The 25,583-nt window shown below is 42.0% G+C and overlaps 1 protein-coding gene across 1 annotated transcript in view; it reads right to left on the bottom strand.

Moving 5' to 3' along the window:
- Positions 1 to 4,147: 4,147 nt before the first annotated feature.
- The window catches only part of LOC108701242 (protein mono-ADP-ribosyltransferase PARP14), a 29,241-nt gene continuing 7,805 nt past the window's right edge, over positions 4,148 to 25,583 (bottom strand). Inside the window, exons 7-18 of the mRNA XM_018235601.2 lie at positions 25,333 to 25,569; positions 23,479 to 23,694; positions 22,622 to 22,715; positions 19,736 to 19,885; positions 12,328 to 12,390; positions 11,256 to 11,336; positions 10,076 to 10,252; positions 9,287 to 9,493; positions 7,926 to 8,525; positions 5,644 to 5,786; positions 5,099 to 5,273; positions 4,148 to 4,748 (exon numbers count right to left, since the gene is read on the bottom strand). Coding sequence (XP_018091090.1) covers positions 4,462 to 4,748; positions 5,099 to 5,273; positions 5,644 to 5,786; positions 7,926 to 8,525; positions 9,287 to 9,493; positions 10,076 to 10,252; positions 11,256 to 11,336; positions 12,328 to 12,390; positions 19,736 to 19,885; positions 22,622 to 22,715; positions 23,479 to 23,694; positions 25,333 to 25,569 — 2,430 coding nt within the window. The 3' untranslated portion in view covers positions 4,148 to 4,461. The remainder of the gene's footprint in view (positions 4,749 to 5,098; positions 5,274 to 5,643; positions 5,787 to 7,925; positions 8,526 to 9,286; positions 9,494 to 10,075; positions 10,253 to 11,255; positions 11,337 to 12,327; positions 12,391 to 19,735; positions 19,886 to 22,621; positions 22,716 to 23,478; positions 23,695 to 25,332; positions 25,570 to 25,583) is intronic.

Below are 25,583 nucleotides of genomic sequence, written 5' to 3'. Positions count from 1 at the left end.
ACCTGGTCCTGATTATCATTTCCCAATTTACCATTCATATTGCCCCATGTACCTGTGCCAATGGCAGTCAATCTATCAGATTGCCCCTAAATTCCCAAATATTTACTTGTGCAAGCAGGAGCCAAAAATCCATCATATTGCCCCCAAATATATGCCTGTGCCAGCAGCAGCAGCAGCCAAAAATCCACAATATTGCCTCAAACATCTGTTTACCTGTGCCAACAGCCGCCATATTGCCCCATGTACCTGAGCCAGCAGAAGCCAATCCCTCATATTGCCCCAAATCTGTACCTGTGCCAGCAGTAGCCAAAAATCCACAATATTGCCCCCAAATATGTACACGTGCCAGCAGGAGCCAAGAGGGAGGTGGGGAGTGCTTCTGCTCTCAGTACTAATATCAGAATTTGTATTAGTGTTGTACCGAGCAAGCGCAAATTTTGTGGATCAGAGGGGTTCTATAGGGGTTTTCACTTTTATACTGTGCCTATGGGTATTTAAGTCATGACAGTATGTAGATTGACTTGGTAGAGTATGGTTATGGGTTGGACATGGGTCAACCTGCGTTTCACCACTTTATCGATGGACCCCACTCTGACACCAATGAAGAAAGCATGCCCCAGATACAAAGATGATCAAAAGAGAGAATCTCAGAGCTGGGCCAAGCTGGCCACTTTGTGACGCCGACAGGACATGCGAGCGAGCGTCTATTGGACACTCTTGCGCATGTGCGAACAGGCACTTGCGCGAGTACATGCTCGCGCGCATGCGCCGGTTGACGTGCATTTGGCAAATCAATGTGGAAGTGGACGGTCAGCAAAGAGCGAAGAGGGGACCGGACTAGGGGTAGCAGGCAGAGGTAGTACGTGCCTGGCGCCCCCCAAGCTTCGCGCCCTAGGCATGTGCCTACTCTGCCTACCCCTAGTTCCGGCCCTGAGTTCAACCAATAGAAGGCGCTAGAAATGGTGGCGCCTAATTTAAGGAATTGCATTATTAGCTCCTTCTTTTAGTTACCCACAATTGCTCAATTTCAGTAACCCTCCCCACACTGCAGAGAGACACCAAAAACACTTCTGCTTCCTTTTACAAGATAATGCCTAGTTGGGGGACTAGTTGGGTACTTTAATTACTCTTCAGACCTACTATCTGGAAGTAAATGTCTTCTCTAAAAAATTTTCTGTGTCTGAGCCAATTGCTGGCCTGAATTTGTTTGAAGGCCACAAGGGCAGGGGCATTTCTGCCATGAGGCAGGGTGAGTACCTTGCCTTAGGCGGCAGCTGCCCAGAAGTTACCATGGGCGGCAAAAAACCGTTCCTGTAACTTTATGAGGCGAATTTCCGGTTTTTAAATCGGAAATTTGGCTTTTCTATCGCAGAGAGCGCAATTTTGCTCTCTGTGCTAGCGATGCGCCCCCTCCAACGGCGATATTAAGGTAAGCACGCCGGGCGGGGCGGCGGCATTAAGGTTTGAAACACGCCTGCACAAGGGTCTGGGCACAATTTTAGGGCAGACACCTAGCCACATCTGCTCCCTAATTCCTATGAAAAAGGAGAGTTGTGGGTGCACTCCTAAGGCCATATAAAAACATATTTATGTACAATAATCCCCTGTCTAAATTATTCAATGAATATGCAAGTGGATGTATTTAAAAAAGAAAAACAGGGTTTTTTGTTAGAAAGTTATGATCATAGAGTTGATAAGCCACCATACTACGTCAAGTTAAACCCCATTAGCTTTTCCTTTTTCATTTCTGTTCACATCCATACCCACACCTGTACTTATATCTATACTTACACACATATACACACACGTGTGCACTTATATATACAACTTTACTTTGCCTTTATTATAATCATTTCAGTATCACATTTTTTTTTTAAAAAAATGGCCATTGGTTTGGGTAGTCTCTCTTTTAAAAGCCGCACCCGCAGGTGGCGGGGGAGGATCTAGTCCACAGATTGAAACCAAGCTTCAGGAGACTTTTACTCCAAGTAATGCTGTTAAGCAGAGAGGTATAAGACCTTTTATATTTTGAGAGTGCAGAAAAGCTTTGGAGAAGCTGCACTTCTCCAAAGGGGCGTGTCCCTGAAACGTTGCACAATCGCATAATAAAATTGCAAGGACTTGCCCTGCTATCGCAACTCCTGTGTGCCAGTGAAATCTTTCTTACCTTTTATATTTTGATCACAGGTAAACAAATTAGGGGCCTTAGGAGTGCACCAACAACCCTCCTTTTTTGTACCCCTAATTCCTATGGACACACACAGGACCAGGTGAATAGGAGATTTTGACAGTTCACTTTCCCAAACGTAAAGTGCCCTGTTTCCTACAAATACAGAGTAACAGCCTCTCCTATATATAAAGAGTAACAGCCTCTCCTATATATATATATAGTGTAACACCCTCTACTATATATACAGTGCAACAGCATCTCCTACATATACAGAGTAACAGCCTCTCCTATAGATACAGCATAACAGCCTTTCCTATAGATACAGTGTAACAGCCTCTCCTATAGATACAGCGTAACAGCTTCTCCTATAGATACAGTGTAACAGCCTCTCCTATAGATACAGCGTAACAGCCTCTCCTATAGATACAGCGTAACAGCCTCTCCTATAGATACAGTGTAACAGCCTCTCCTATAGATACAGTGTAACAGCCTCTCCTATAGATACAGCGTAACAGCCTCTCCTATAGATACAGCGTAACAGCCTCTCCTATAGATACAGTGTAACAGCCTCTCCTATAGATACAGCGTAACAGCCTCTCCTATAGATACAGTGTAACAGCCTCTCCTATAGATACAGTGTAACAGCCTCTCCTATAGATACAGCGTAACAGCCTCTCCTATAGATACAGTGTAAAAGCCTCCCCAACACATACAGAGCAACAGCATCCCCATTCCAAAAGAGACAGAGGGGAACCTGCTAGAGAACACATGCCTATTGGATGGCAGAGTTGAGGCAGTTCTGCTCAGGGGATTCTTCATGTTATAATTTGTCCCAGGAGGTGCTATGATGTGGAACCAAGAACCAGGGTGCCCCCCGTGGTTATGTAAACCATGCGCCAATATCATGCATTGATATCAGCCTTTTTTCCTAAAGTGGGCAGTCAGCGTCTTGATTTTTGTTAATCTATCCCAATCCTTCCTGTGACTGACAGTATTATAGGCTGTGTATATCAGTTTTTGGTACAATTAGAGAGGTCCATGCCCACCTTCCTTAATCATAATTCTCAAATGGGCCAACTTTAAGACATGGGTTTGTGTTGGCTCAGTTGTTTCTTCTGTGATAAAATATTTCAAGGATCTATGAAGACATATAAAAGCCAATGTGCAGGCTAATAGAAATCTGGAAGCGGGGCTGGCATCAGGGGGTATAGGAAGTTTGTGTGGGAGTGGTTGGGATTTGGGTGGCCTATGGGTGCAGAAGTGTCAGGGGGGATCAAGGGCCTTTGATATTACTGGGGCCCACTGTACATCACACAGGGTGCTTAGGTGACTGATGTGGGCTAACAATTGGGCCCCCTAAAGGGAGGCACATGAGCAAAGAGTAATTGTTGCACAAATAATCAGAGTAGTGTTTTGTATCAGAGCTTTTATTAGAATTTATAAAGTCCAGACAGTTCTAGCGCACAGTGTAATCATCATGGCAGTAGCAACTCAGCAGAGCAATTATGTACACATCGGCACTTTAATTATATATCATCCCTGAGTCAAGCTCTGCCTTCGTACCTCTCCTGGGTTTATATATCAAGGCAAAATCTATGGTGATGATAATGACCCAGTCCTGGAACAGACTGGCACAGAGATACCAGGTAACCCTGTGTCATCTGGAGATTATGACCCACTCCTGGCACTGAGATACCAGCTAACCCCCTGTCACTAAATGCCTGTGCCTCCCTCCACTAATACAGCACTAACTAAAGTCAGCAGTGTATAACAAAGGGAACCACAGCTCTCTGCCCTCCAAAATGGGGCAAAGAGGCCTGCAGCTATTTGTGCACATCTGAATGCAGAGTACGAAGTGCAAAAAAATTGTGGAGAGGAATTTCTTCTAAAAATCACATGGAGTTAGTTGGCATCTTTGGTACCAGCCTAGAGTGTGTTAACAAAGTATCATATTTATTATATATGCAAAATAGATTTTTGTGACCCCCCCATCACCAACCAAATCCACCAAAATATAACAGGAGGAGCAGGCTCTGTGTATTCTGCACCAATCCAGCATGAGCCTGACCTGCCCCTGGTTCTTTAATTGTACAGGCAGTGTAAGCACCAGTCAGTTCTGCCAGTTCTATTGGACAGATATCCCCTGAAAATCAGATTAGCTGCTGATTAGTCACAACTGTTAATATATCTGTAATATTTTTGTTTTTTGAAGCATTGAGGGGACCCTGGAATACTAAGGCCCCTCCAACTGAATAAAGTGCAAAATGTGTCCCTAGTTAGCCCCAGGCTTCTCATGAGAAGGTGATGAGGAACTCAGGATAGGCCTGGATATCACTGAAGATCACAAACATGGAGGGTTGGGCAGTATTATCTGTTACACTATCGTACAGATCAGTTGGATCAGACTGATTCTTGGCAGGAGGAGTAATCATTCCATGTTGACCTTGGCAATACTTTCCCGTCAGTACCCTCGCCAGGTACATCTGTTTGAGCCCATTCACATCAGGTCTGGAGTAAGTGCTCTGTGCAGAGTAATTTGCATTCACTGCGAAATATGTCCCACTGCCAATTGCTGTTGCTGGGCAAATAAAAAATGAATCAAATTTATATTGAAACAATATTATCATATCAAACATAGTAACATAGTGTTCCCATGAAAACCTTCTTTGTGGCGCCCCCTAATTATAGCACCTGTTTTGGTTAAAACCATCTATAAGCCTTGGTGTGAGTATGTAGAATAACAACAACCCACTAGTATACCAAATTTATAGTGAGACAATATTATCAAACATAGTAACATAGTGTTCCCCTTAAAACCTTCTTTGTGGCACCCCCTAATTATAGCACCTGTTTTGGTTAAAACATCTATGAGCCTTGGTGTGAGTATGTAGAATAACAACACCCCACTAGTATACCAAGGTCTCTTACCATTCCTTCCAGCAAAACTGCGGTTGAACCCGTTGTGATTGACATTTCTCACTGTATTCTGATCGGTGCCGTGGAAAAGCTGCATTTCATTGTTGGTGCTGCCATATTGGTTGTCAAGTTGTTTCTTTTTGATCTGATAGTTTTGCCAAAGAGCTTGGTTCTGAATCCGCTCAATCTAGGAAATACAGTAGACAGGGAATTGGGTAACATCCTCCAACGTGTTAGTACAGATATGGGTATATATAATTGATGAGAAGGTAGGGAGGGGTTGAAATCGATGGACTTTGTCTTTTTTCATCCTGATTTAACTATGTAACTATGTAACTCAAAGAGACACAGGGCAACCAATGTAATTGAGTCAAAGTGGTTTCCAACCTAAATTTACCCCAAAGCAGCAGAACCTTTATATTATACAGAAATGCTATATGGCATTAAGTTCAACAGGGCAGATAAGTCATGTGTAAGTTTCTGATGTCCATAGAACCCATATTAAAGCAACAATCAGACTCAAAGAGAATGACCCCAAGTATGATAGTAATAGATACCTTATGGATTGTCCTGGTGCAGGTCTGAGCAAACTTCCCCTTGACACTAGTGTATTCTTGGGTGCCAACGGCCAATGGTACCACAATAACTTGCTGTCTCCCCATTGGATCCCAGGTAGAAGGTAAAGTCAGAGTTTCTCCTTCTGGAAAGTAGAAGAGCATTTAATCCCACAGATCACATACCTCATAGATACTAGTGTATGCTCCAATGAGAACCTCCCTTCTAGTTCTATGTCAGCCATCTTTCTAAACCCATAACATAGGGAGATTACTGGGCAGCTCAGGCTGTAAGCCCACATCAGGAGTGCAGGCGTAGTGTTCTTTAGGTATTCAGAGCTAGTAAGGGATGGTTCACTTTTAAATGGATCCTGTCATCGGAAAACATGTTTTTTTTCAAAATGCATCAGTTAATAGTGCTACTCCAGCAGAATTCTGCACTGAAATCCATTTCTCTAAAGAGCAAAAAGATTTTTTTTATATTCAGTTTTGAAATCTGACATGGGGCTAGACATTTTGTCAATTTCCCAGCTGCCCCTGGTCATGTGACTATCTTAAAGGAATAGTAATATCAAAAAAAGGAAATTGTTTTAAAGTAATACAAATATAATGCAGTGTTGCCTTGCACTGAGAAAACTGCTGTTTGTTTCAGAAACACAACTATTGTTTATATAAATAAGCTGCTGTGTAGCCATGGGGGCAGCTATTCAAAAGAGTATATGCTCAAGTTACACAGCAGATAGCAGAAACTCTGTAGAACATAATGCTATTTGTTATCCACTATTTATCCTGTGCAATACAGCCTTTTTTCAATTCCTGCCATTGCTATTCAGCAGCTTTTTTATATGAACTATAGTAATGTTTCTAAAGCAAACAGAGCCGTTTTACCAGTGCAGGGCAACACTACATGATATTTTCATTACTTTAAAACACTAATTTTTTGGTGTTACTGTTCCTTAAAGGGGCATTGGTCCTGAGTGTCCCACTAATGACCCACTCTTTAGAGCAGGGATCCCCAACCTTTTGAACCTGTGAGCAACATTCAGCAACAATAGCATGAAAAATGTTCTTGGGGTGCCAAATACAGGCTGTGATTGGCCATTTGGTAGCCCCTATGTGGACTGTCAACCTACATTGAGGCTCTCTTTGGCAGTGTACCTGGTTTTTATACAACCAAAACTTGTCTCCAAACCTGGAATTCAAAAATAATCACATCCTTTGAGACCACTGGGAGCAACAGCCAAGGGGTTAGAGAGTAACATGTTGCTCAAGAGCTACTGGTTGGGGATCACTGCTTTAGAGGGTGAGGATGCCTATTAGGGCTACCTACTTCACTTATACCCTACTCAGGGTAAAACCAGGAGCAAGAATTTTTATATTTAAGTGCCACCATGTTAAAAAAGGAGGGGATTAGTTCATGATCCTACAATGGCTAAGCTACAATACAAACAGCAAGGGGATCTAGGGTATCCACAACAATTTTTCACTGAGCCATGGTAGAACCTAGGATAGAAACAAAGGGACCCACCCTGTCCCCTCAAAGCTAGGAAATGTATAGTAAGGCGTGTTTTAACCAAGTGGTGATAATATAGTGGGGGTTGTTTGGAAATCATACTCATAAGAGCATTGCAAGTAGTTCTGACGGGGCTCTGAAGTACAGTCTATCATTCTATCTTCCAAGTATATGCCGGTAATATATTTCTCATTCAGAATTCCCCATTAGACTAAAATTAGGTTATTTACTAATCCTCATTTTTTTCTGGTTGAGGGTTTGGGCAAAAACTCGAATTTTTAGAGCGAAAAAAAACCTTGGATTTTTCAAGATTTATTATACCCCAAAGCTGCTAATAATCTTAATCATAATCTGAATATCCACCATCTCAAACCTGCAGAGGTCATCTTAAAGTCAATGGCAGATGCAAATTTAAAGATATTGTGATCTGCGCTGGGTTTCATCTGATAATCCGAAAAATTTGGGGTTGTTATAACCCGAAAAAATCAATCGATTCGGGTGTCAAATCCGAAAAAAACTTATGATTCGACTTTTCCCTTCATTTTATTAAATCTTTTCCCGACCTGACTTTTTTGTTATTTTATTGATAAATAAGATAAAATCATGGATGAGAGTTTGCTTGAGCTTGGTTTAATAAAAAGATGAGATAAAATGAAAGTTTTAGTAAACAACCCCCTAAGTGTTCCCAGTATAACCTAGAATAAGGCAAGGTGGAAAATGGCCACTGAGCAATGCTTCCCTGGAGGAGTAAATGAAAGTAAAGCAGAATTACCATGTTTCGCCACCCGACTGATCTCCTTGGTGTTTCCGTGAGGGTCTGTAGCAGATCTATTTCCTATATCGACAGTGAGTTCCATTCCATTCACTCTCACAGTAACAAGACTCTGGTTCTCACTTGCCGCCTCCTCTAGTTTTAGGTTTGTTAGTTTATCAAATGGGACCATTCTCCTGCCATCGTGGTAATGCCACTCCACCAGGTTACTGAACAGCTCCGCCTCACGTTCCTTGGTTTTCTTGTCCCTTATTTGCTTTATCATTCCTTGGATTTCTTTGGTTGCCTCCATAACATCCCTGGTGAGGCCTGAGACCTTCACAGAAGGAGTGGAAGGTTCATACTCTATAGAGATCTGGAGCCTCTTCTGTAAATCTGATAGCGTCTGCCGCTCAGTTTCTTCAAAATCAGCGACCCACTCCTCCTGGAGATCATTCTCACACTGCTCTTCTACAATCAGTTTCTCAAGCCACTTCCTGGTATCAGTGACATCCTTCTTAGCGGCCGCACAGAGGTGTATAATGGCTGGATCAGTATTATCAGTTAATTGAAATGCCGTCAACTTCTGGATGGGCTTCTTCTTGGCTGGTAGAACCAAAGCTGGAAGTGCAACCAGAGATAGAGAGACATTACTAAGCCTTTCATGTGTTATCCATTTGTTGTATTTTATCCTATATCATATAACAAAGTGTTTCCTTATATTGGTGATGCGATTTTTATATTAGAAATGATCTTTTCCATTCAGCTTAATAGAAGGTGCGGCTTACTAGAAAGCTAGTGGAGCTTGGTTGATGTGAGGCAAATGAAGCATCATGGAACACAGCACATAAGTGTGTCTGCAGACTCCCGTGTATACTGTATGTCCTTTAGTCCAAAATAGGGATCGGGGTAGGGCTGGATTGCCAGAGACCTACTGGGCCCCATTACATAAGAAATTATCTTTTCCATTCAGCTTAATGAAAGGTGTGGCTAACTGGAGGGCGTGGCTTACTGGAAAGCTAGTGGAGTTTGGTTGATGACAGGCAAATGAAGCATTGTGGAACACAGCACATACAAGTGTGTCTACAGACTCCCGTGTATACTGTTTGTCCTGTATTTCATAATAGAGATTGGGGTAGGACTGGATTGCCAGAGACCCACTAGGCCCCAGTCTGGAAAATTGCCAGCCCTTCCTTATTTCCACCATTCATCTATATAACCTCAATACTATTTGGCTCATCTCCTCTCTAATTTGCTGCAAGAGTGGCTCCTTGATCTCAGGCGCACGTTTGAGAGTCATCCACCTCACTTACATGTGGGAACATTTCAGAGATCTTTAATGGGACCCCAATTCTTTAGCAGTAAATACAGGAACAACTTACAGTATAATTTGCGGAAAGTGGATTTTGGCTGAGACACAGCTGTCCCTTCCTTTCCCTTCATACTCGTATAGAAGTCATTGAGCATGGGCTGTTGGAATATTACGATTGTGACAGTCTTAACGGACGGTGCTGCTTGCGCTTTGACAAAATCCTCAACTCCGTCCAACATGGCATCAGCGACCACATTGGCAGCAACACCTCCCGCACCTACGGCAATGACAGAAAGGCAGAAATGTTTGCGAGACAATGGGAAAAGTAAAGGCTACTTGAATTGACATATATAGTACCAGGTCAGTCAATTTCTATAAATAATCTCATGTGATACTGTTTATCAATCCAGATAGATAATGAAGGATTGGCACTACCAGACACACTCCGTAAATTGATGTAGTAAAAAAGTATTTACTTAGGCAAAAAACATCACAGTAAGCCTAGCACGTTTCGTGCCTTAGCTTAATCATAGTCTCCAATCCTTAGTCTATGACTAAGTGCCCCTAAGGCACGAAACGCGTAAGGCTTACTGTGATGTTTTTTGCCTAAATAAATACTTTCTTACTACATCAATTTAAGGAGTGTGGTCTGGTAGATAACCCTTCATTATCTATCTGCATTATTTGCCTCCCTGAGCTGAAGGTCTGGGGCTTGAGCACCTGGACCACCTTCTTCCTGGGCAAGTTAACCCCATCATTTACTGTACTCAACACCGATTGCCCCCTTTTTATAAACCTCACTGAGTCCCCCTATATTTTGCCCCCCGTCCAAACATTCATAGGGACTGCTTCCCCTCACCTGTTCCCATGGCCGGAAAGGCAACTGAAGTCATTTGCAGTCTGTTACACTCCTGCAGGAGGTCCCGGACACATTCCTGGATACACTTTGGGTCTGTCTGTCCTACCACATGGATGATATTATTGCACTGAAGGTTCCCACCTTGAGTCATGATGTAGCTTGTCTGAGACTGTTGCCCTGAAGTGAAAAGATAAGAAAGCACATCAATTTTTCAGCTGAGTCTGACCAGCTGCATCTGCCAACAAGTGTTATCCTACATGTGTCCGACCTGTTACTGTCTGACCCTCTTGTATGGAATTTTGATTTCTAATGTTCTGCATGTTCTTCCCACAGCACAGATTATTCGCTTGCATTAGAATTATCTGACAGTAACCCCTCAGTTATCAGTCCCTTCTCACCCTTTATAACTCTTATGACTTCAGGAGATTAAAGGAACAGTAACATCAAAAAATGAAAGTGTTTTAAAGTAATACAAATATAATGAAATATTGCCCTGTACTGGTAAAACTGATGTGTTTGCTTCAGAAACACTACTATTGTTTAATATATATAAGGTGCTGTGCAGCAATGGGGGCAGCCATTCAAAGGAGAAAAGGCTCAGGTTACACAGCAGATAGCAAATAAGCTTTGTAGAACATAATGGCGTTATCTGTTATCTACTATCTATCCTGTGCCATATAGCCTTTTTTCAATTTCCTCCATTGCTACACAGCAGCTTGTTTATATGAACAATAGTAGTGTTTCTGAAGCAAACGGATCCGTTTTACCAGTGCAGGGCAACAGTATATAATATTTTAAATACTTTAAACAATTTCATTTTTGGTGTTACTGTTCCATTAAAGCCTCAACAAAACCCTGTATTGAACATATTAAGAAGGTTAAAGTCATGAAGCCCAATTCAGAGCCCCCACAACCCCCACCTTGCACCTTTCAGCTTTGCCCCACTGTAACCCCTGGCCAAATGTCCACAGGGATCCTCACCAGCCAGATTACTCTGCAAACAGGGGAGGTTAGCAACATTATTTTGTTTAGGTTAAAAATGGACACAGAAGAACTTATCATATACTTTTATATATTGCAATTGGTCTATTTTTGGGTGTGAGTAACTAAACGTCAGAGAGAGGGAGGGGACAGACATGGCAGTTTATGAAACAAAAGACTGAACCCAGGAAAAACGTACCATTTATTGCAGAGGCGGAGAGGACTGCAAGCATCCTACCCATTGCTGAAGAAGTGGAAGAAGGGGAGGAAGGGTTCAACCCTAACAAAAAGAAATATGTGGCAAGGCATTTATTAACCAAGATGCACAGACACTTACTGTCATATATCCAGCATAAAGGGACATATGGAATAATGTACCTCCTATTGCAAATTATAAGGATATTAGAAGTCACTGAGGAGTTCTGTGACCATATAAAGGCACAAGGCTGCAGGCTGAGCTATACATGGAACTCTGAGTATCACTCATGTATAAGGGATAATGTACCTCCTACTGTAAATTATAAGGATATTAGTAGTGACTGAGGGGTTCTGTGACCATATAAAAGCATAAGGCTGCAGACCGAGTTATACAGGTAACTCTTAGGGGCACATTTACTTAGCTCAAGTGAAGGAATAGACCTTCGACTACGACTTTGAATCGAATGATTCGAACTAAAAATCATTCGACTATTCGAATAGTCGAAGTACTGTCTCTTTAAAAAAAACTTTGACCAAGTACTTTGCCACCTAAAACCAACCGAACATCAATGTTAGCCTATGGGGAAGGTCCCCATAGGCTTCCTAACAATTTTCTGATCGAAGGAAAATCGTTTGATCGATGGATTAAAATACTTCGAATCGTTTGATTCGAAGGATTTAATCGTTCGATCGAATGATTTTTCCTTCGATCGTACGATCGTAGGAAATGCGGTAAATCCTCTGACTTCGATATTTACTTCGACGGGCGAATATCGAGGGTTAATTAACCCTCGATATTCGACCCTAAGTAAATGTGCCCCTTTGTATCACTTATGTATAATAAGGGATAATGTACCCCCTACTGTAAATTATAAGGATATTAGTCACTGAGGAGTTCTGTGACCATATAAAGGCACAAGGCTGCAGGCTGAGTTATACAGGGAATTCGGAGTATCACTCATGTATTATAAGGGATATTGTACCCTACTGTAAATTATGTATAAAAAGAGTCATATCAATTGTATAAAAAGTAAAGTTAAAATAAACACAATTGGGATTATAATAAATCTTACCAAGCTGCTGACATTCTAAAATTACACTTGGTCCCGCTGCATCTAGAATTGCTTTGGAGACCCCTGTAAAGAGCAAGAGTTGAGAGTGGGGTTAAGTAGAGATTGATGGGTGACAATTGTAATGCAGGAAAGTGAAATCTGTTTGCTGCAAATGGTAATGTTCATACAAAAGCTTTGGAATGTATTTAAAGGACAACTCTTGTAGCTTTAAAGAAATAATACAAACTGAAGCAACTGGGTTAGAAATGTGTTTCGAATTATATTTTTTATTTATTTAGATGTATGATGTGGTTGTTACTGTGCTCCCGCAACCAAACACTATTCCATGCAACACCACTGTTTGGCAGTTCAACAGTCACTTTGCAAAACGAAATACAGCACGACATACAGCAACGTTTCAGGCTTACATTAGCCTTTCCTCAAGCTTAATGTAAGCCTGAAACGTTGCTGTATTTCGTGCTGTATTTCGTTTGAATAAAGCCCTTTGGATAAAGGCTTTTTAAGAAAATTCCTGTTGGGTGCTGTCTATTTTGCAAAGTGTTCCTGAATTTCGGCTGTTGGTGGCAGCCTGGGACGTGCACCAAAAGACCCTTTATGAAGGGTGAGTGCTGACTTCTTATCCTGAGTTCAACAGTCACTGCTATTGGACTCCCTACTCCTGTTCTGCCTCGCTGCCATTGGCTGCTCATCTTGCTTTGCGTGCCAATGAGAGCAGTGGTTGAATCCAAGCCGAATAACTTCCATCTTCCATCATCAGTGGTATCTATTGCTGCTCAGATACTGAATAGGTTCTTCCACAAGGTCCTGGGGTCTGTTTCTAAGCTGAATCAGGGATATTGAGTAGGGGGCAGATTCATCAAAAAATCTGTTTGCTCTTTTGAGAAATGGATTTCAGTGCAGAATTCTGCTGGAGCAGCACTTTCCTGTCCACTAAACTCATGGCAGTGGGTCACTTGTATGTATCCCTGTCCCCACAGGATTGGACAGTTACTAATTAGCATAGCAAATAAGAACCTCCCCCTCCAGTTCATTTTTCTGTCCCGCGTCAAGGATTCAGGCTCACCCCAAATTATTGTTCCGACCAGGTCTAATTCTCTCTCTCCCTGGTTGAAGCTCTGGGACTAGCGCTGATTGTAACCGCTGCCCAGAGGCCCTGCCTGTCATTCAGGTGAGACCAGGGACTAAGGCAGTATATGGATTTATCTCTGCCAAAACGCCATATGTTTTCAGAAGCAGGCGCCATCTTTGCAGGATGTGTTGCCATGGAGATATGATGACATAACTCGCATGGAAGTTTTTTTTTTTTTACAACTGGTAAACTCAGAACGCTCCTGCCACAATCCGCAGCCATCTGGACACTAGCAGCCATTCTAAGCTTCCCTGGTAAGCAATATCCCTGTAAAAGGGAGTCTCCTATACAATCATCATTGTATTGAAACTCTGTATTTTCTACAGCATATGGATTCAACTGTATTATTGGTGAGCTATTCTTTGAAGGCTAAAGTTCTGGCAAGTGAGTGTTTTTTTCACAGTGAATTATCCTGTCAGCTTCATTATGGGATGTATACTGATTATACTTTGCATTCGGTATTTTTTCCAGAGTTGAGGAGGCAAAAGGTCGCAGCTAACATGGAGGGGTGAGTCCATCTTAAAGAGAGAGCAGGATGGATACCTTTAATCCTTAATTAATTAACTACTTGTTATGCTGTGTTTTTTTAGGCACTCTGGGGATCAGGAGCAGTCTGAAAGAGCAGCAAAGAAATATAAAATCTGTAGGTCTTGTGATAATCCTGCATTGCAAGGCAGAAGATTATGTCAGGATTGTATTACGCTGGCTTCAGGAAATATGACCATGATCAGTTGGAAGAATTCATGAATAAAATGTCACAGTCAGTATCTCAATCTATTAAAAGTGCTCTATCTAGAGCTACTAAAAAGCTATTAAAAAAAGCCAAGGACTCAGGAGGAGTTTTATTCATCAGCTGAATCTGATTTGGATCATTTTTTTCAAGTTTCAGAAGGGGAACTAGAGGATTCTAATGAAGAATATGAGGCTACTGAGCAATCATGTTTTGATCTGGAATTGGTCTCACCCCTTATAGAGGCTATGATTAAAGCTTTATATTTGGATGATCCACAGGAGGGCAATTCCAGGAGAGACAAATTGGCTGGTCGCTCTCACAAGAAGCAATCATATTTTCCTGTGCATGAAATATTCAAAGCTGAGTTAGAGAAGGAATGGAAGATTCCAGATAAAAAAATTCATTTCCAAACGTTTTAATAAAATGTACCCTTTTCAAGAAGATGCTATTCTAAATTGGGTCAGACCTCCTAAAGTAGATGCCCCTATTACCGGAATTGCCCGCAAAACTACATTGCCTGTAGATGATGGTGTATCTTTTCGTGATGTAATGGAGAAACGTCAAGAGAGCACATTGAGGAAAGCATACCTCGTGGCTGGTGCTGCCTGTAGACTGGCTATTTCTAATATTTGCCTTGCAAAAGCTTCCAAGACCTGGTTAAATAACATTGAAGATGCTTTATCCAGAAATGTCAGTAGATCCCGAATTAAAGATGCATTAAATGAAATTGGCTTCCGATTTTATCATAGAGGCAGCAACTGAGAATCTTCATCTAGCAGCAAAATCTATGGCACTGTCTGTGTCAACTAGAAGAGCATTATGGTTGCGGCAATGGCAGGCTGATGCTGCCTCAAAACATAATCTTTGTGGTTTACCATTTGAAGGGGAATTACTATTCGGTTCCAGTCTGGAAAAGATAATCTCTAAGGTTACAGCAGGCAAAAGCCCCTTTTTGCCACAAGATAGAAGAGGTAGAAGATACCAATTTCCGAATTCAAGGACTGAGAGATCTACCTATAAAGAAGCAAAGTTATACAGACCAGGTAGAGTTTTTCCGAACTATCAAGCGTGGAGATCTGGACAAGCCAATCTTTTTCGTGGCTCCAGAAAACAGATCAGGGCGAAACAGGGGAAAGTATACATGACGCAAGAAGATTAACCCTGTCAGGTTTGGGTGCTGATGAATGGAGCCTATATGCTGGATAACCCAGGTGATACACATTTACTGCAGGTTTAACAGCAAAAGCCATGTTATGATAAAGGAGTTTTTAATGGAGATGAATGAAATATCAATAACAGTATAAACTGAAAGATACAACCTGGGTAAAGGCAAGCAAAGTCCAATAAACAGGCGGAGAAGGTCTGGGCAGGCGGCAGGCAAGCAAGGTCCAAAGAGAAGGCAAGGTCAAAGGCAGGCAGCGTTTCATCAGGCCGAAGGTCAAACCAGGGAATCCACAGAGAAAGGAATCAGGAACCAGGTGGGAACAGGAGTCAGGAATCAGAAGTCGCAAGTAAGGGGCTGGATCGGGCTCAGGAGCTCAGATAATCAAGCCAGGATCTTAGGGCAGGGACAGGCTTATAAAGGGTCATTAATTGGGAATGGAAGACACATGTGGATAATGAGGCAGGGGAGAAAGAATATATTTCAAGTCTGTCCAGAGCAGTGTCTAACATGATGACAGAGATCCTCCAGTGGCTCACCCTGGTAATGTAGAACCTCCCAACAACAGGGACCAGGGTTCGATTCCTGGCTGTTCCTGACAAACCCAAGACCCATTTGGAGGAAGGCTTGGGAAATTTCGTATGGAATGGGAGAAGACCATCCAAGACAGATGGGTACTTCAATTAATATTTTCGGGTTACAAGTTAGAATTCAGACACAAACAGTTGAGGACTTTATTTCTGCAGTCCAGGGCTCCGAGGGATCCCAGAGCAAGACAAGCTCTTGTAGGAATTTTGAAGAATTTATGCAAACAAAATGTAATAACACCAGTTCCAGAGCATCAAAGATGGCTAGGAGTCTATTCCCCTCTGTTTCTAATAAAGAAAAATACAGGAGAATACAGAGCAATCCTAGATTTAAGGATTCTAAACAAAAGTCTACATATCAGAAGGTTCAAGATGGAAACTTTAAGAAGTGTGGTACAAGAGATAGATCAAGGAGATTGGTTGGTCTCAATCGATATAAAAGACACCTATCTACATATTCCTGTGGCCAGTTCTCACCAGAAGTTTCTTCGATTTTTTGTGCTAGGAAAGCATTTTCAGTATCAAGCCCTCCCTTTCGGGCTAGCAACTTCACCAAGAATATTCACAAAAGTTTTAGTTACATTGGTTGCAGCTTTGAGAGAAAAAGGAATACAAGTCTATGCGTACCTAGACGATATCCTAATCAAAGCCAGAGATCTTCAGCTATTAATTCATCAGAAGAATTATGTTCTGGAATTTCTACAACGCCACGGTTGGAAAATAAACTTTGGCAAGTCTCAATTAATTCCGGTTCAGAAGCTTCAGTACTTGGGAGTACTAATCGATTCAATTCAGATGAAAGTTTTTCTGACGAAGAGGAGAAAAGAGGATATCAGAAAATCAATACAACTAATCAGACGGAAAGAATTTTGTTCTACAAAAGAATGCCTCAATTTGATAGGCAAGTTGATTGCAGCAGCCGATGCTGTCGATTGGGCTCATCTTCATCGTCGCCAATTACAATGGGATTTTCTGACCCAGTGGTTCAAGGATTCGCACAACCTCAATCAGAAAATATTTCTGAGATGGCAGACCAAAGAGAATCTCAAGTGGTGGTGCATTCCATTCAATTTTCAGAAAGGGAAACACATTCTATTACCCCAATGGCAAGTCCTCACCACAGATGCCAGCAATCTGGGCTGGGGAGCAGTCATCAACAACCATTCAATCCAGGGCTGGTGGTCAGAAGAGATGAGGAACTGGTCTTCAAATCGGCTGTAATTGCAAGCTGTTTGGGAAGCCCTTCAGGTCTATCAACAGGGGCTAAAAGGATTGTCTGTGAATGTCCATTCAGACAATACGACAGTTGTGAGTTATCTGAGGAGACAAAGAGGCACCAAGTCAGTGTCTTTGATGAGATTGACGGAGAAGATTTTCCGTTGGGCAGAGAACAACCTATGTCATCTAACAGCAACATATATTCTGGGGCAACTGAATATCAGAGCAGATTATCTCAGCAGATCCAAAATCCATCCAGGAGAATGGTCACTGGATCCACAGATATTTTCTCAGATAGAGAGGAGATGAGGTCCAGTACAGATAGATTTGATGGCTTCCTCATACAAACGGAAGACGCACAGATATTATTACAGGAGTTGGGATCATCAGGCAGAGGGGAGAGATGCTTTCTCCATACCTTGGAGGTTTCATCTTGCTTATCTGTTTCCTCCAATACCATTGATCCAAAAGACCTTGAGAAAAGTGAGACACGACAAAGCTCGAGTAGTCCTGATCGCTCCTTGGTGGCCCAGGAGGCCATGGTTTGCCCAGCTCCAGAACATGGTAATAGATCAGCCATGGAAACTACCACTGATTCCGCAAATATTGTCCCAGGGTCCGATTTGTCATCCAAACCTCCGAGGTTTACAACTGACAGCGTGGCTATTGAAAGAAGGAATTTAGAAAAATCTGGGCTGTCAGAAGCAGTGGTAGATACTTTACTGCAATCTAGAAATTCTTCAACTTCAAGCAAATATTATAGAATTTGGAATATATACAAGGAATGGTGTAAACAAAAAAGTACTCGACTGTTCATATAGTAGAATTTCTTCAAGCTGGGCTAGAAAAAGGTTTAGCCACAAATACTTTGAAGTCTCAAATTTCTGCTTTATCTGCCCTTTGGAATAAACCATTATCGACAGACCCGATAATAATAAGATTTATTCAGGCTGCAAACCATATAAATCCTCCAATAAAATCTAGAATACCTCTGTGGGATCTATCTGCTGTCTTACAGGCTCTTATAGAGGAACCTTTTGAACCGTTACAGTCAGTATCTCTCAGGAATATGACACTTAAAGTGGCATTTTTGATCGCTATAATGTCAGCTAGGAGAATTAGTGAAATTCATGCGCTATCCGTGGCAGAAGATTGTCTTGTGTTCCATCAAGATAAAGTGGTCTTGAGAACTCATTCAAAATTTGTGCCAAAAGTATCATCCTCATTCCATTGCAATCAGGATATTGTTCTTCCAGTCTTTTATAGGAATCCTTCTAATGAGTTAGAAGAAAAACTACATAAACTAGATGTTGCAAGAGCCCTATCAGTCTATCTTCAAAGAGTAAAGTATTTTAGAAAATCAGACTCATTGTTCCTGATCCCAGATGGTCCCAAAAGAGGTGCTCCTGCTTCCAAGGCTACTTTAGCAAGATACATTACCTCCTGTATCAAAGAGTCTTATAAATCATTGAAATTGCCAGAATTAGTTAAAGCTCACTCTACTAGAGCAGTGGCAATGTCATGGGCAGTCCGGTCCTCAGTGAGTCCTGAAGAGGTGTGCCGAGCGGCGGTCTGGTCTTCAATTAATACGTTCATTAAACATTATCAATTAGATGTAATGTCATTAACAGATACTAACTTCGGTCATTCTGTTTTACAAACAGTGTCTTTGTCTCAATAAATGTTTACTGCATCAATTTCCCTCCCTTCACTGCTATGGTATCTCATACAAGTGAAATGATCCAGTGAGTACTCGCACACCCTGGCCTTCCCAACGATAGAGATCCCTGGTGCACAGCAAAATGAGGAAACAGCAACCTCACGATCCAATGACAACAAGAATTCACCGGCACACAGGTAATGCAAGAAGGTTATACCTTGCTAAGTGTTTATTGCATGCTGCAATAAACACTTAGCAAGGTATAACCTGCTTGCATTACCTGTATGCCGGTGAATTCTTGTTGCCATCTCATACAAGTGACCCACTGCCATGAGTTTAGTGAACAGGAAAAGAGAAAATTTAATACTTATTGTAATTTTCTTTTCCTGGAACAAACTCATGGCAGTGGGTCACGATCCCTCCCTATCTTGACTTTGGGAAAACCTAGAACTGAAGGTAGAGGGGGAGGAGGAGGTTCTTATTTGCTATGCTAATTAGTAACTGTCCAATCCTGCGGGGGCAGGGATACATACAAGTGACCCACTGCCATGAGTTTGTTTCAGGAAAAGAAAATTACGGTAAGTATTAAAATTTTCTCTTATTAACTGATTCATTTTGGGAAAAAAATTTTTTCCCATGACAGTATCCCTTTAAATAACCTCCCAGCTGAATTGTATATATTTGTATATTCAAATAAAAAAAAAATCCACATGAATTCAAAATTCGACCTTTGATAAATAGGAATCTAGATGTTTTTGTTTATCAGGGTTTCCGAAATGTTTCAGTATTTTAAGTGAGAGAAAAATCCACGGCAGGCAATGGACTGAAGAAGCTCTTTAAAGTCAGTGTAAGAAGGTGTGTCCTTGGGTACAGGGGTTATCAATTGTAATAGCAATCAATGTGAATATTGTGCATTTACCTGATTGGAGGTTGAAGGTATTGTTGGTTGAATTCACAATAATATCCGTATTCTCCTTGGTGATGTCTCCGGTCTTCACCTGGTAGGTAATAGGGCCAATTCTCATCTCATGGACCCCGAGTGTTGGGCTTGTCACTGTTCCAAAGAAATCTACATGAAGAAGAGAACAAGATGGGACTTTGAAGTGGGAACATGTGGTGCAGAATAGTCATACTATACAGATAATTGGGAGAATGTGATGAAAAATGGTAACATAGTAACATAGTAAGTAAGGTTGAAAAAAGACACATGTCCATCGAGTTCAACCTTTTTTTTTTTTTTTTTTTTTTTTTGTTTATTAACTACCTATCTGCCAGTTGATCCAGAGGAAGGCAAAAAACCCATCTGAAGCCTCTCCAATTTGCCTTAGAGGGGGAAAAATTCCTTCCTGACTCCAAAATGGCAATCGGATTAGTCCCTGGATCAACTTGGACTATGAGCTATTTCCCATAACCCTGTATTCCCTTACTTGCTAAAAAGCCATCCAACCCCTTCTTAAAGCTATCTAATGTATCAGCCTGTACAACTGATTCAGGGAGAGAATTCCACATCTTCACAGCTCTCACTGTAAAAAACCCCTTCCGAATATTTAGGCGGAACCTCTTTTCTTCTAATCGGAATGGGTGACCTCGTGTCAGCTGGAAAGACCTACTGGTAAATAAAGCATTAGAGAGATTGTTATATGATCCCCTTATATATTTATACATAGTTATCATATCACCCCTTAAGCGCCTCTTCTCCAGCGTGAACATCCCCAATTTGGCCAGTCTTTCCTCATAGCTAAGATTTTCAATACCTTTTACCAGCTTAGTTGCTCTTCTCTGTACCCTCTCTAATACAATAATGTCCTGTTTGAGTGATGGAGACCAAAACTGTACGGCATATTCTAGATGGGGCCTTACAAGTGCTCTATACAGTGGAAGAATGACCCCCTCCTCCCGTGACTCTATGCCCCTTTTAATACAGCTCAAGACCTTATTTGTCCTTGATGCTGCTGACTGGCATTGCTTGCTACAGCCAAGTTTATCATCTACAAGGACTCCAAGGTCCTTTTCCATAATGGATTTGCCTAGTGCAGTCCCATTAAGGGTATAAGTGGCTTGGATATTTTTACATCCCAGGTGCATGACTTTACATTTATCAACATTGAATCTCATTTGCCACTTAGCTGCCCAGATTGCCAGTTTGTCAAGATCCTGTTGCAAGGATGCCACATCCTGGATGGAATTAATTGGGCTGGATAATTTTGTGTCATCTGCAAACACTGATACATTACTTACAACACCCTCCCCTAAGTCATTAATGAACAAGTTAAATAAAAGTGGACCCAATACTGAGCCCTGGGGGACCCCACTAAGAACCTTACTCCAAGTAGAGAATGTCCCATTAACAACCACCCTCTGTACCCGATCCTTCCTGTAGTAAGGAACCCACAAAACAAGGAAGTAAACAATGTTTCCCACGCCTAATTTGCACATGCAAATTTGGATTTGGTTCAGTATATGGCCAAATCTTTCGCAAAGGATTTGGAGGTTCGGCAGAATCCAAAATAGTGGATTCTGTGCATCCCTATTAAAAACATCAAATAAGATAAAAAGTGAGAAATTGAAATAGAATACATATTTAAGGGATCCTTGACACGTAGTATAGCCGGAATAAGTGTTACCAAAGTCAGTACAGGTATGAGATCCGTTATCCGGAAATCTGTTATCCAGAAAGCTCCAAATTACAAAATCCAAATAATCCGAATTTTTAAAAATAATTTTATTTTTATCAGTAATAATAAAACAGTACCTTATACTCAGGGGCGATCCTGGCAGTTGCTGCTACCCCTCCTCCCCCGTTTGCTTATCTTTTTGCCCCTGAGGGGGTCCACGAGGGCAGCAGAGAGGGCCATTACGATAGCGCAAAGAGCCTAAATGCGCTCTCTGCGATAGCAGAGCCGAATTTCCGCTGTGAAAACCTTAAAGTACCAGGAGCTTCATTTTTGCCGCCCCTGGTACCTAGTGGAGCACTGCTGCCTGAGGCGAGAGCCTCAACTTGCCTCATTGGTGAAACGCCCCTGCTTATACTTGATCCATACTAAGATATAATTTATCCTAGTTGGAACCAAAACCAGTATATGATTTTTCAAGTAGATTTAAGGTATGAAGATCCAAATTACAGAAAAATCCATTACCTGGAAAAACCCCAGGTCCTGAGCATTCTGGATAATTGTCCCATACCTGTATTACCAAATAAGTATGTGTGTAATTTGAGACAACTTAGACCATTAAATGTATAGAAAATGTTCGACCAATTGTAGTTTATCTAAGAGAAGTATATCATATTGAGAGGGGACCCCTAGTTCTGCCGGCCGTTGGTATGTATTCTCTAATGACATATGATATATTTATATATATATAAAATACACAAGAGCCATGAATATCTAATTATGCCCTTATAAACTGTGCTTAGGTTATAATTGGAGCTTAGTGATGTAATTTCTGTCACATGACTCACTAAAACTTGTGTATTATAATAAATAAAGTTCCCCCTGTTGCAAAATATGAGATATTAGAAGTCACCTCGGAGTTCCTTGACCTGTACAAAAACAAGAGGCCAACAAATGATTTGTCCAAAAGTAAGCCTTCTCAAAGTATGTGGGGTGACAGCTATTTGCTCTTAAAATTGTATTACCTGCAGTGTGTTTATGATAAATTTCAGTAGTGAAAAAATGTTGTTCTATTGGAAGTTTGTTCTGCTGTCCACTATTCATGGTATGATATCCATCTCTTAAAGTGTACCTCAGTGCATTCAGCAAGGGAACATAACATAGGATGGAGTTACCATGTAGGTTGTACTTACTAGATGCTGTTGATGCTGTTCTGGAAGCAAAATGTATGCCTTTTTCACTAGAGGAATCCTCGCTGCAGCGCTTGCGAAGTTCAGTGGTAAATACCTAGGGACAATAACATTTAAAATTGTAATTATTTGCACCCTGGCCAACTCCTTCCACAGTTCTATAGAAGGAAACACAAGTGCTTTAAAGGGGAGTAAGAAAGCAATTTTAATATTCAAACATTCAGCAAACGTTTCCCCTCACCCCCCCTAATGTCCAACACAATAAGTGATATGGACAGAAACATGTACTAAGAATTGTTCCCTACTGACTCTACAAACCTATAACTTAAGTAATAGTGGCAATGCAATCTATACTTCCAATCCTTCCATGAGTGTCACTTCATACCATTCCTCCCTGAATGTCACTTCTTTCCATCCCTTTTCTGAATGTCACTTTATTCCATCCCTTTCTGAGATTTACTTCATTCCTTCTCTTTTTGAGTGCCACATTATACCGTCCCTTTCTGAATGCCACTTTATACTGTCCCTTTCTGAGTGCCCCATTATAACGTCCCTTTCTGGGTGCCACTGTATACCTTCCCTTTCTGAGTCCCACTTTGTACCGTTCCTTTCTGAGAGCCACTTTATACTGTCCCTTTCTGAGTGCCCCATTATAACGTCCCTTTCTGGGTGCCACTGTATCCCTTCCCTTTCTGAGTCCCACTTTATACCGTTCCTTTCTGAGTGCCACTTCATACTGTCCCTTTTCTGAGTGTCACTTTATACCGTTCCTTTCTGAGTGCCACTTTATACTGTCCCTTTCTGAGATTTACTTCATACTGTCCCTTTCTGAGTTTCACTTCATACCATTTCTCAGTTACCTGGATATTCTCTGTATCTTTCGGGTGAAGGACAATATTTATTTCTTGGAGACTTTGTGAATTAGCACTGAAGTCTGAAATTGTGTCAAACATTGTGCCTGCCACCAGATTCTTAGGGTAACCCAGTTTTCCTGTGCCAATAGCTGGAATTGATATTGATTGCAAGCCGTATTGTTCAGTCAGCTTCAGGCAGGTTTTTATACTTCTCCTGAGTACCTGAATGTAAGAACGGGAGACACAATGCGAGTGAGTGCAAGAATGACTTAAAATATATAGATAGATAAGGTACAACAAGCAGTCATTGTGGTATGCGAGGGAGAAAATCAGATAAGAGGACAGGAGGTTCCATCTTAATATTCAGAAAGGGTTGTTACAATGAGAGCTGGGAAGTTGTGGGATTTTTCTTCCTGAATCATTTGAACTGGCAGATACATTAGATAGCTTCAAGAAAGGGTCAAATGTTTTTTTAGCAAGCGAGGAATTACAGGGCTACTCCAATTAACTCTGATGCAGAGACTGACCCGTCGCTCCCTGCCTACCCATAAAACTGGCCCTGGGGACTGGTCCAATTGCCATCTTGGAGTCAGGAAGGAATTATTTCCCCATCTAAGGCATCTATTATCTATTATTTCCCCGTCCTGCAGCATGTAGATTTTATATGCGGGGGGGGGGATACCCTACTTGCTGTGTACACCCTTATAACAAGATGCCAAGCAGATCTGTCCTTAATAATGATATTCCAATTATTCATTCCCTGGGGCAGATCACAACTGACACTATTGCACAGGGCAGCCATCGGGGGGGAGAGTTGTGAGAGCTGCTGATTTCGGGAAGGCATGGATGTTTAAGGGGCCTGGCCACCAATTTTCTTATAATGTGTGGGGGGGGGGGGCTGGCCACCAATTTTTTTTTCTCATGTGGGGTCCTAGCCACCAATATTTTTTAATGGGGGGGCCCTGACCACAAATGTTTTTTTTATGGGGGGTCCTGACCACCAACAGGGCTGATCCTATCAAATGTGGGGCCCAATTGGGACCATGTTGGCGGGGCCCCTAGACAAAGTGTTGCTGGCTACTGACACAGCAAGTATTTAGGAAAATAAGGGCATACAGGCACAAAATAGAAAGGAAAGGGGCAGACAAGGTAAGAGAGTGAGAGGGATAAAATAGGGGCACATAATAGGGGCACACAGGGTAAGAGAGAGAGGGAGGAAATAGGAGAGTGGACTGGGCCAATTAGTTTGGGGCAGGCTGGGCCGATTCAGCTTGGGAGCAGGCTTGGTTGGATTGGGGGCAGGCAGGGCCTATCAAGGTAGGAGGAAAGCTGGGCCTTTTAGAGTTGGGGGCAGGCTAGACCTATGGAGTTGGGGGATAGGCTGGCTTATCAGAGTTGGGGGTGGGCTGGACCTATGGATTTGGGGATGGGCTGGACTCTCAAAGTTGGGGGCAGGCCAGGCAGCATCTTGTGCTGAGGGAAATATTATTGTGGGCCCCCAGAGGTGCGGGGCCCAATTGGGCCCAAATGGTCCAATTGGCCTAAGGCCGGCCCTGACCACCAATATCTTTTTATTAACATGTGGGAACCCTAGCCACCAATATTTTATTTGTTTTTTTACTGTGTGGGGGGGGACCTGTGGGTTGAGGAAGGCGGACCTGTAGGTGGGGCTTACAGTGGGCCCAGGAAATTTTGTCGTATGGGGCCCTGCGATTTCTGATGGCGGTCCGGATTGCACCACACAAATCTGAATTTGCACCTCCTGCTAATACACAGTGGTGCTGCTTTATAACCAGTAATCACTTCATGTCCAGAGAGGCAAATTCTCAGATATTTATGTCAGGAATGAGAAACACTTACCCTCTCAGATGCTCCTATCCTGCGGTCCGATTGTGACATCACAACATGAAGAACCTTCGCACACTTGAGGTCACAGCTGTCAGTAGAGAGTACTGATCCAATTTGCACTGATGCCCCTTGGCTGCTATCCAACAGGAGCTGCTGTAGTTGAGGTCCAGCCCGCCTGGACAAGGCTCTGCTTATCTGCCAATCTTTTAGTTGGAGCGTCTGCCCCACACTGTTCACAATGACATCAGTCTGAAACAAAAATC

This window comes from Xenopus laevis, chromosome 9_10L (assembly GCF_017654675.1).
Source record: "Xenopus laevis strain J_2021 chromosome 9_10L, Xenopus_laevis_v10.1, whole genome shotgun sequence".
Taxonomy (NCBI): Eukaryota; Metazoa; Chordata; class Amphibia; order Anura; family Pipidae; genus Xenopus; species Xenopus laevis.
Note: the sequence above shows the minus strand (reverse complement) of the source record. Positions and strands in the feature narration are given on the sequence as shown.